The sequence below is a fragment of the Salvelinus fontinalis genome, unplaced genomic scaffold (assembly GCF_029448725.1).
Source record: "Salvelinus fontinalis isolate EN_2023a unplaced genomic scaffold, ASM2944872v1 scaffold_2545, whole genome shotgun sequence".
Lineage (NCBI taxonomy): Eukaryota > Metazoa > Chordata > Actinopteri > Salmoniformes > Salmonidae > Salvelinus > Salvelinus fontinalis.
Genome location: NW_026602754.1, coordinates 1 through 11,769, shown reverse-complemented (window position 1 = coordinate 11,769; position 11,769 = coordinate 1). Strand labels below are relative to the sequence as shown.

The 11,769-nt window shown below is 45.2% G+C and overlaps 1 protein-coding gene across 4 annotated transcripts; it reads left to right on the top strand.

Annotated features, from left to right (window-relative positions):
* The first annotated feature begins 5,603 nt into the window (after positions 1 to 5,603).
* LOC129850965 (protein SPT2 homolog) lies at positions 5,604 to 10,110 on the top strand. 4 transcript variants are annotated; one of them, XR_008758914.1, is made up of 5 exons: positions 5,604 to 6,832; positions 7,016 to 7,114; positions 7,256 to 7,331; positions 7,496 to 7,600; positions 9,046 to 9,131. XR_008758914.1 is itself a non-coding variant. In XM_055917110.1 (4 exons), exon 4 carries the CDS (start codon positions 9,034 to 9,036, stop codon positions 9,667 to 9,669), a length of 636 nt encoding a protein of 211 aa, XP_055773085.1. In that variant the 5' UTR covers positions 5,604 to 6,425; positions 7,016 to 7,114; positions 7,256 to 7,331; positions 7,496 to 9,033; the 3' UTR covers positions 9,670 to 10,110. The 4 variants fall into 4 exon arrangements, 2 of the variants coding, with proteins under 2 accessions (XP_055773085.1, XP_055773084.1); XR_008758915.1 differs by lacking the exon at positions 9,046 to 9,131 and having other exon boundaries at positions 5,604 to 6,425; positions 6,497 to 6,832; positions 7,496 to 8,272; XM_055917110.1 differs by having other exon boundaries at positions 5,604 to 6,425; positions 7,496 to 10,110.
* The last annotated feature ends 1,659 nt before the right edge of the window (positions 10,111 to 11,769 follow it).

The window sequence follows — 11,769 nt, the reverse complement described above, 5'->3', positions numbered from 1 at the left end:
CTGTACTTTGCTCTATTCATCTTTCCCTCGATCCTAACTAGTCTCCCAGTCCCTGCCGCTGAAAAACATCCCCACAGCATGATACTGCCACCACCATGCTTCACTGTAGGCATGGTGCCAGTTTTCCTCCGGACTTGACGCTTGGCATCAGGCCAAAGAGTTCAATCTTGGTTTCATCAGACCAGAGAATCTTGTTTCTCATGGTCCGAGTCCTTTAGGTGCCTTTTGACTAACTCCAAGCGGGCTGTCATGAGCCTTTTACTGAGGAGTGGCTTCCATCTGGCCACTCTACCATAAAGGGCTGATTGGTGGAGTGCTGCAGAGATGATTGTCCTTCTGGAAGGTTCATCCATCTCCACAGAGGAACTCTGGGGCTCTGAGTGACCATCGGGTTCTTGGTCACCTCCCTGAACAAGGCCCTTTTCCCCCGATTGCTCAGTTTGGCCGGGCGGCCAGCTCTAAGAAGAGTCTTGGTGGTTTCAAACTTCTTCCATTTAAGAATGACAGAGGCAACTGTGTTCTTGGGGACCTTCAATGCTGCAGAAATGTTTTGGTACCCTTCCCAAGATTTGTGCCTCGACACAATCCTGGTTCGGAGCTCTACGGACAATTCCTTTGACCTCATGACTTGGTTTTTACTCTGACATGCACTGTCAACTGCGCGATCTTATATAGACAGGTGTGTGCCTTTCCAAATCATGTCCAATTGAATTTACCACAGGTGGACTCCAATCAATTTGTAGAAACATCTGAAGGATGATCAATGGAAACAGGATGCACCTGTCTACATTTTTGGCAGCAGCTAATTAAACAAATACAAATATCTGAGCTCAATTTTAAGTCCCATAGCAAAGGGTCTGAATACTTAAATAAGGTATTTCTGTTTTTTATTTGTAATACATTTACAAAAATCTCTAAAAACATGTTCTTGCTTTGTCATTATGGGGTGTTGTGTGTAGGTTGATGAGGAAAAAAATCGATTTCAAAAATAAATTAAATCAATTTTAGAATAAGACTGTAACGTAACAAAATGTGGAAAAAGCCAAGGGGTCTGAATAGTTTCAGAATGGACTGCACAGGGCATGATCAGAGAGGAAGTGAAAGAGAGGTCATAGCCCAAGAGTCCCTGGGGTGGAGAGAGACAAAAAGAGAGTATCTCACCACAGCTGGTCAGGAACGAACAGAAAGAGACAATGAATCTAAGACCCTTTTATAACCATTTAACCATGTTTAGATTCCAAATCTGAGTTGGTGACCAATAGCATTACTATTGAGTTAACAAACAATCAGATTGGCACTCCCTTTCTGATCATGCATTGGAGAGCGCATTTGGAAACTATTTGCTCTTCATTTCTCTATCCGTATGAATATTATTCAAATGCGTCAGACTCTCTCATGGCTTCACGTTGAAAACAAATTACTATCCAGTCTTCTGATTTTCTTCAGGATTGTTATATATATATGTATTTTTTAGGCCAGTTAGTACATAGTAGCAACATGCATAACCTCCAAACCAGACAGGCAAATTCAGGACATCTAAGACAACCCAAGCCAAGGACAAATCGCCTTAAATCTACAGTTTTATATAGAGCCATAGCTGAATGGAACTCTTTACCAATCCATATATCTCAGGTAAAGTGTAAATCCACCTTCAAGGAAAACAAATAAAAGAACTCTAATGCCATAGACCATATGACTGGACAGGAAATAGAAAGAACTCTAATGCCATAGACCATATGACTGGACAGGAAATAGAAAGAACTCTAATGCCATAGACCATATGACTGGACAGGAAATAGAAAGAACTCTAATGCCATAGACCATATGACTGGACAGGAAATAGAAAGCATCAACTGAAGGTTTAATGTGTTTCCTGTCAGGTATTTGAATTGTCTCTATTGTCTACTTGTTAAATGTTTGTAAAGTATTCATTTGTAATTGTTTGTAATGTCTTATTAATTGGTGTTGGACCCCAGGAAGATGAGCTAACGTTATGGCGTTAGCTAATGGGGATCCTAATAAATATTCACAAAATTCACATCAGACCTACAGGATGTAAAAACAGAACTTCTTCTAACCAGAGTTGTGAAAGAATGGGGGATGGTGAGATCAACAAAGAGAATGAATTCCAGAGAAGACCATGAACCCTCTTGCATACAGTTGATAAGAGGAACTTGGGGGGCAGCCTTACAACCGCCAGATTCAGAACCTCGAAAATCCCATTTGTTTTTCATTTTTGTTCAGTTTACTAGTTGTACAGTCGTGGCCAAAAGTTTTGAGAATGACACAAATACTAATTTCCACAAAGTTTGCTGCTTCAGTGTCTTTAGATATTTTTTTCAGATATTACTATGGAATACTGAAGTATAATTACAAGCATTTCATAAGTGTCAAAGGCTTTTATTGACAATTACATGAAGTCGATGCAAAGAGTCAATATTGACCCTTCTTTTTAAAGACCTCTGCAATCCACCCTGGCATGCTGTCAATTAACTTCTGGGCCACATCCTGACTGATGGCAGCCCATTCTTGCATAATCAATGCTTGGACTTTGTCCGAATTTGTGGGGTTTTGTTTGTCCACCCGCGTCTTGAGAATTGACCACAAGTTCTCAATGGGATTAAGGTCTGGGGAGTTTCCTGGCCATGGACCCAAAATATCGACGTTTTGTTCCCCGAGCCACTTAGTTCGCACTTTTGCCTTATGGTAAGGTGCTCCATCATGCTGGAAAGGGCATTGTTCATCACCAAACTGTTCCTGGATGGTTGGGAGAAGTTGCTCTCGGAGGATGTGTTGGTACCATTCTTTATTCATGGCTGTTCTCAGGCAAAATTGTGAGTGAGCCCACTCCCTTGGCTGAGAAGCAACCCCACACATGAATGGTCTCAGGATGCTTTACTGTCGGCATGACACAGGACTGATGGTAGCGCTCACCTTGTCTTCTCCGGACAAGCTTTTTTCCGGATGCCCCAAAAAATCGGAAAGGGGATTCATCAGAGAAAATGACTTTACCCCAGTCCTCAGCAGTCCAATCCCTGTACCTTTTGAAGAATATCAGTCTGTCCCTGATATTTTTCCTGGAGAGAAGTGGCTTCTTTGCTTCCCTTCTTGACACCAGGCATCCTACAAAAGTCTTCATCCTCACGGTGCGTGCAGATGCACTCACACCTGCCTGCTGCCATTCCTGAGTAAGCTCTGTACTGGTGGTGCCCCGATCCCGCAGCTGAATCAACTTTAGGAGACGGTCCTGGCGCTTGCTGGACTTTCTGGAGCGCCCTGAAGCCTTCTTCACAACAATTGAACCGCTCTCCTTGAAGTTCTTGATGATCCGATAAATGGTTGATTTAGGCGCAATCTTACTGGCAGCAATATCCTTGCCTGTGAAGCCCTTTTTTTGTGCAAAGCAATGATGACGGCACGTGTTTCCTTGCAGGCAACCATGGTTGACAGAGGAAGAACAATGTTCCAAGCACCACCCTCCGTTTGAAGCTTCCAGTCTGTTATTCGAACTCAATCAGCATGACAGAGTGATCTCCAGCCTTGTGCTCGTCAACACTCACACCTGTGTTAACGAGAGAATCACTGACATGATGTCAGCTGGTCCTTTTGTGACAGGGCTGAAATGCAGTGGAAATGTTTTTGGGGGATTCAGTTCATTTGTATGGCAAAGAGGGACTTTGCAATTAATTGCAATTCATCTGATCACTCTTCATAACATTCTGGAGTATATGCAAATTGCCATCATATAAACTGAGGCAGCAGACTTTGTGAAAATGTATATTTGTGTCATTCTCAAAACTTTTGGCCACGACTGAAGACCTTACTGTGAAATGCCTATTTACAAGCCAATAACCAATAATGCAGTTCAAGATATAGAATTAAGAAAATATTTAGTAAATTAATAAAGTAAAAAATGTAATAAAAAGTAACAATAAAATAACAGTAACAAGGCTATATACAGGGGGTGCCGGTAAGGGGGGGGGGGGGGGGGGGGGTCAATGTAAATAGTCCAGGTGGCCATTTGATTAAATGTTCAGCAGTCTCATGGCTTGGGGGTAGAAGTTGTTCAGGAGCCTTTAGGACATAGACTTGGGCTTCGATACCGCTTGCCGTGCGGTAGCAGAGAGAACAGTCTTTGACTTTTTTGGGCCTTCCTCTGACACTGCATATTATATAGGTCCTGGATGGCAGGTAGCTTGGCCCCAGTGATCTATTGGGCCTTCCTCTGACACTGCCTTGTATATAGGTCCTGCCAGGCAGGAAGCTTGGCCCCAGCGATGTTTAGGGCCTTCCTCTGACACCGCCTAGTATATAGGTCCTGGATGGTAGGAAGCTTGGCCCCAGTGATGTATTGGGCCTTCCTCTGACACCGCCTTGTATATAGGTCCTGGATGGCAGGAAGCTTAGCCCCAGTGATGTATTGGGCCTTCCTCTGACACGCCTAGTATATAGGTCCTGGATGGTAGGAAGCCTGGCCTCATCGATGTTTTGGTCCTTCCTCTGACATCGCCTAGTATATAGGTCCTGGATAGCAGGAAGCTTGGCCGCAGTGATGTATTGGGCCTTCTTCTGACACCTCTTAGTATATAGGTCCTGGATGGCAGGAAGCTTAGCCCCAGTGATGTATTGGGCCTTCCTCTGACACTGCCTAATATATAGATCATGGATGGCAGGAAGCTTGGCCCATGTGATGTTTTGGGCCTTCCTCTGACACCGCCTAGTATATAGGTCCTGCACGGCAGGAAGCTTAGCCCCAGTGATGTATTGGGCCTTCCTCTGACACAGCCTAGTATATAGGTCCTGGATTGCAGGAAGCTTGGACGCAGTGATGTATTGGGCCTTCCTCTGACACAGCCTAGTATATAGGTCCTGGATTGCAGGAAGCTTAGCCCCAGTGATGTATTGGGCCTTCCTCTGACACAGCCTAGTATATAGGTCCTGGATTGCAGGAAGCTTAGCCCCAGTGATGTATTGGGCCTTCCTCTGACACAGCCTAGTATGTAGGTCCTGGATTGCAGGAAGCTTAGCCCCAGTGATGTATTGGGCCTTCCTCTGACACAGCCTAGTATGTAGGTCCTGGATTGCAGGAAGCTTAGCCCCAGTGATGTATTGGGCCTTCCTCTGACACAGCCTAGTATATAGGTCCTGGATTGCAGGAAGCTTAGCCCCAGTGATGTATTGGGCCTTCCTCTGACACAGCCTAGTATGTAGGTCCTGGATTGCAGGAAGCTTGGACGCAGTGATGTATTGGGCCTTCCTCTGACACAGCCTAGTATGTAGGTCCTGGATTGCAGGAAGCTTAGCCCCAGTGATGTATTGGGCCTTCCTCTGACACAGCCTAGTATGTAGGTCCTGGATTGCAGGAAGCTTAGCCCCAGTGATGTATTGGGCCTTCCTCTGACACAGCCTAGTATGTAGGTCCTGGATTGCAGGAAGCTTGGCCCCAGTGATGTATTGGGCCTTCCTCTGACACAGCCTAGTATGTAGGTCCTGGATTGCAGGAAGCTTAGCCCCAGTGATGTATTGGGCCTTCCTCTGACACAGCCTAGTATGTAGGTCCTGGATTGCAGGAAGCTTGGACGCAGTGATGTTTTGAGCCTTCCTCTGACATTAGTGCTGTATTGACAAGAGAAAAATGAACGTCTTATTTTTAACTTTCTGCAGAATGAGAATGTGGTCATTTAACAAGTTGACGCCAATCACCACATCCTCTTTTGTCAGATGTTGTGTTGATTACGGCTGCGCTGAAATCGGTTGAGGGATGAGCAGAAGAGGAATGCAGAAGAAATAATAAAAACTCCACTTTGTCCCTGACAGCCAACAGAGCCTCATTATAACACACCCCTTCTTACATGTGTCTCTTGAGGTCAATCTACTCCAGACATATTAAATACACATTCTCACTTGACACAGTCAATGTAAATCAAGAAAGTTAAATATTCAAAATGACACATACACGGACTCGACCTGACTCTGACGGGACATGTCATGACGGATCAGACAGATTGAAGTGTACTATGACTACTTGTTGTGTCTTGTACGGTGATCCACTAGCAATGTAAGTTGAAATTGAAAGTTAACTGTCAATCTAGACATGGCTACTGTTTGAAGGTGGTGGTTGTGGTGGTGGTGGGGTCAATGAAATATATTGCTATTAAATTCAGGACTTGAATTAAAATGATTTGATTGAATTTCCAACTTGTGATAGTAAATATTGCATGCCTACAAGGAGTATGCCTATATAAGGCAAAGTCAAGTGGACTTGACTATGATTGGTCTGACCTCTAGCACCTATAAAACAATGTTGTGGTTTGTCTGTACAGCAGCAAAGAACACTCAAACAGGCAACTGCTACACAAGCAGGAAACAACCCAATCACCACCACACATTTGAGACGATGCTGGGAGTTGTGGGACATTTGTTGTGTAAGACAATTATTTTGTTACTACAATTAATAACTTACGAGTCAAATGTGTAATTACCTGTTTGTTTCTAGGTCTCTTTATATGCTGTCTAGGAGCTGATGGCTTGACTGAGACACTGGTGGAACTTGGACAGAATACAATCATAAACTGTTCTCTTAACATAGAAAGTGCATACTGGTACATACAGCACCAACCACAGCCTCCACTGGCCATACTCCGCTCTTTCACTAGTAGTAGTCCTGCTGCTTTTTATTACAATAATAATTATAGACAGAAATATTCATTAGAAACAGGAAATAGTTTGTTCATACAGAATGTAACAGTAGATGATTGTGGAGTGTTCTACTGTGCAAAGAAAGAAGACCAGAGTCTCCTATTTAGCAACGGCACCAGACTCATGACCACTGGTAAGTGCACATTTCATTCAATGATGAATATGTATGGTGTACAGATATGTATGGTGTACATATGAGCTACCTTTTGGGTATGTTCTCAATAATGGAAAATACTGTTTTTCAGTTTTAGATGTGGTTGAGAATAACTCAGGACATTTTACATTGGCTGTGCGTTATTTATATTTTTTTCCACAGACTATCCAAACCAGACCTCCAACTGCAGGTCATCGTGGGAGAACTGTCTTCTGTCTATTTACAGTGTTCTGAATGTTATTCTGATCGTTATGATCCTGGGTGTGTAAATGGAAATACTAGATAATATCAAAATGTAAAAGTTTGAAATCGTTTAACATTTAAATGTTGTTTGCTGAGTAGCCAATGCTGCTTGTGTAATGTTGATATTGACATATCCTATATTGTTGGTGTATATTTCAGTACATATCGTGGCCTTGGCATGTCAGAACAGAAACTGTCTCATAAAACTAAGACCACCTCAACATGCAGATCAGAGGTAAGAGACTTGTTGTACATCACCTGAACAGTTGCAGCATTCTCCCTCACAAATTGATTAAACTTAACAGTATCAAATACTGAAAATCATCCAACATATCATGATGTAACTTTGACTGTAGGTATGGTCTTTTTAAAAGATGAATTGCATTGTTGTTTTGACAGAAATCAGTGACACAGATCACAGCACCACCAAGAAGATTCCATCCCGAATCAATAATTACAATTGCAGTATAGTGCATGCTTCCACAACTTCAACTTCTGCAATAGGTATATTCTTAGAATCACTTCCTGTAGAATGATTCAAGTCATGTGACAATGTTACAGTGAACAATGACTAAAATACTCTTGTGAATATGCCTGTATCCTATCACCACTTTCTACCGCTAGTCAGTAATGAATAAATACGTGTTTCTTTATTTCCCCCTACTTTGACATTTATTTGTACTAAAATACATGCATGATGTAGGTCTACTGCAGTGTTTCCCAAACTTGGTACTCTGGACCCCAAAGGGTGCACGTTTTGGTTTTTGACCTAGCACTACACAGCTGATTCAAATAATCAACTAATTATCAATATTTTATCATTTGAATCAGCTGTGCAGTGTTAGGGCAAAAACCAAAACATGCACCTGTCACGCCCTGACCTTAGAGATCCTTTTTATGTCTCTATTTTTGTTTGGTCAGGGTGTGAGTTGGGGTGGGTATTCTATGTTCTATTATTTGTATTTCTATGTTTTGGCCAGGTAGGGTTCTCAATCAGGGACAGCTGTCTATCGTTGTCTCTGATTGAGAACCATACTTAGGTAGCCCATTTTCCCACCTGTCTTTGTGGGAAGTTGACTTTGTTTATGGCACATAGCCTTTAGCTTCACGGTTTGTTTTGTAGTGTTTATTGTTTTGTCGGTGTTATTCACTTAAATAAAGGAATATGTACGCTCACCACGCTGCACCTTGGTCTACTTCATGCAACAGCCGTGACAGAACTTCCCACCACAACGGAACAAGCAGCGTGGTAAGGAGGAGCAGCGTGTTCAGGATTCATGGAAATCCAGGACGGTAAGGGACCCTGGAGGCAGGCTGGGGAGTATCGCCGTCCACGGGAGGAACTGGGGGCAGCAAAAGCAGAGCGGCAGCGTTACGAGGGAACACGGCTAGCAAGGAAGCCCGAGAGGCAGCCCCCCCCCCAAAAAAAAATGGGGGGGGAACACGGGGAGTTTGGCTGAGTCAGGTTGAAGACCTGAGCCAACTCCCTGTGCTTACAGTGGAGAGCGTCGTACTGGTCAGGCACCGTGTTATGCAGTGGAGCGCACGGTGTCTCCAGTACGCGTTCTTAGCCCGGTGCGCTACATTGCAGCTCCCCACATCTGCCGGGCTAGGGTGAGCATCCAGCCAGGACGGGTTGTGCCAGCCCTGCTCTCCAGACCTCTAGTGTGCCTCGTCGGCCCAGTATATCCTGCGCCGGCTCTGCGCACTGTGTCTCCGGTACGTCTGCACAGCCCAGTGCATCCTGTGCCAGCGCCCCGCATTTGCAGGGTGTAGATAACTACCCAGCCAGGGCGGGTTGTGCAGGCTCCAAGCTCGAGACCTCCTGTGTGCCTCCACGGCCCAGTGTATCCGGTGCCTCTGCCAAGGACAGGGCCTCCTGTATGTTTCTCCAGCCTGGTGAGTCCTGTGCCTGCACCCAGAACTAATCCTCCTGTATGTCTCCCCAGCCTGGTGAGCCCTGTGGCAGCTCCACGTACCAGACTGCCCATACGTCTCCTCACTCCAGTGATGATCCATGGCAAGAAGCCTCCAGTGATGATCCATGGCAAGAAGCCTCCAGTGATGATCCATGGCAAGAAGCCTCCAGTGAGGATCCATGGCACGAAGCCTCCAGTGATGATCCATGGCAAGAAGCCTCCAGTGATGATCCAAGGCACGAAGCCTCCAGTGAGGCGTCATGGCACGAAGCCTCCAACGAAGGCCCCCAGTCCGGAGCCTCCGGCGGCGGTCCCCAGTCCGTAGCCTCCGGTGACGGTCCCCAGTCCGGAGCCTCCGGCGACGGTCTCCAGTCCGGAGCCTCCGGCGACGGCCCCCAGTCCGGAGCCTCCGGCGACGGCCACCAGTCCGGAGCCACCGGCGACGGTCCCCAGTTCGGAGCCACCGGCGACGGTCCCCAGTTCGGAGCCTCCGGCGACGGTCCCCAGTTCGGAGCCTCCGGCGACGGTCCCCAGTCCGGAGCCTCCGGCGACGTTCTCCAGTCCGGAGCCTACGGCGCCCAGTCCGGGGCCCGCGGCGAGGGTCCCCAGTCCAGGGTCGGCAACGAGGGTCCCCGCACCAGAGGTGCCACCTAAGTGGGGTGAGCCAGTGGTGGAGCGAGGTCCGCGTCCCGCACCTGAGCCACCAGCGCGGATAGATGCCCACCCAGACCCTCCCCTATATGTTTAGGTTCTGCTGCCGGAGTCCGCACCTTTGGGGGGGGGTACTGTCACGCCCTGACCTTAGAGATCCTTTTTATTTCTCTATTTTGTTTGGTCAGGGTGTGAGTTGGGGTGGGTATTCTATGTTCTATTATTTGTATTTCTATGTTTTGGCCCGGGTAGGGTTCTCAATCAGGGACAGCTGTCTATCGTTGTCTCTGATTGAGAACCATACTTAGGTATCCCTTTTTCCCACCTGTCTTTGTGGGAAGTTGACTTTGTTTATGGCACATAGCCTTTAGCTTCACGGTTTGTTTTGTAGTGTTTATTGTTTTGTCGGCGTTATTCACTTAAATAAAGGAATATGTACGCTCACCACGCTGCACCTTGGTCTACTTCATGCAACAGCCGTGACAGCACCCCTTGGGGTCCCGAGTTTGGGAAACGCTGGACTAGTGTGTTATTGTATACATGAACGGTCAATCCATTAGTGTAACTATCTTCTAGTAAAATGTCATGATTACAGTAATCAGCTGCTTAACTTCCTTTTTGTTCTAAAGCTGTGACTTCTGTGGAAATGTTCAAGAAAATTGCAGTGAAGATCACAGGAACAAAAGAAGCGTATGACTCATGACCCACTCAGTTGAGGGTAAAGTAGAGCAGCAGTTGTCAGAAAGATATTACACAGTGGAAAGTAACACACCACACCACCACACAAACAGCTCATGTAAATGGTCTCAGGCTGTGGTTTAATAACAGTATTTCTTCCAGTGATGTTTGTGAAATAATTAGTCTGGCAAGAGGTTGTCTGTTGCAATACACTTTCATAATAAATGATTTCCTAACAACATGGTCTTAAACTCAAAGAAACACAGGCCTACCATGTAGATATGAGCACTATTGGATGTGTAGAGTAAATCATGCAGAATGATTTAGCCGTAGCTTTTGGACCATTAACGCAATATTCACCAGGGTTGGGGTCAATTCCATTTAAATTCCAGTCAATCGAGGATGTGCACTGAAATTCCTATTATCTTCTATGCTTTTCAATTAGGAAAATTTGGAATTGGAATTTGGTTTACTTTCTGAATTGCCTGGAATTAAAATGGAATTGACCCCCACCCTCATCTTAACAGAACTCCTCAAATGGTGCGTCCTTGATGACACTTCAGTTACCCAGTGTTATGGCAGGGTAAGGTGTGACACTGCCTGGTGCTATGGGGTCTACATAGTCTTAGAAACCGAACCTCGGCAACACAGTGACTTGAGTCTGGTTTCAACGATGGACCTTTTTGGCAAAGAGGAACTACGTATTTCCTCTATGCCAAAAGAGTCCTTCATTGAAACCAGACCATTGTGTTGCCTAGGGATAGGTTTCAGACGTGTTTCTATGTATCAGGAAAATGGCTCCATCTATCTACAGGGACACTACTGGGCTTCTTCCAAATAACCCCTGTGACATCTTCCCCTCAGTCACTGTCTTGGGTCTTTAGGGGTTCTCCCTTTCCACTGCTCTCCAGGGGCCATATTCATAAAGCATATCAGTGCTGATCTAGGATCAGGTCCTCCCTGTCCATGTGATCTTGTTCATTATCATCCAAAAGCTAAAACTGATGATAGATCAGCACTAAGACACTTTATGAATAAGGGCCAGTTAGGCCACCTGTTTCAAGTTTTATTAGACTCGTTTACGGATACACTTAGTCCAACGAAATGATTACTTGCAGGTTCCTTCTCGACAATGCAAAACAATAAGAAATAAGAAAATACAAGAATAACAACATGAAGTAAATGGCTCAGTTGAATAGAATAAACATCGTAGCATAAGTATAATACAGGAAGGCACACTTTATAGTCCAATATTTACACGTGTTTTGGCGAAGGGGGGATTGTGGGCAAGTGTTTATACAATGTTGATACGGTGTAATAACAGTGCCACTACACTGGGTAAGACTAAGGTGTTGCGCTCTTTTATTCGTGTGCCAAATCTTAATGAACCCAACTGTCCAGACGGTGGCAGTAATGCACCATCGC

Bases quoted from the DNA above. Each gene is read 5' to 3' on its own strand.
- LOC129850965 (XM_055917110.1), top strand. From the start codon at position 9,034: ATGTCTCCCCAGCCTGGTGAGCCCTGTGGCAGCTCCACGTACCAGACT.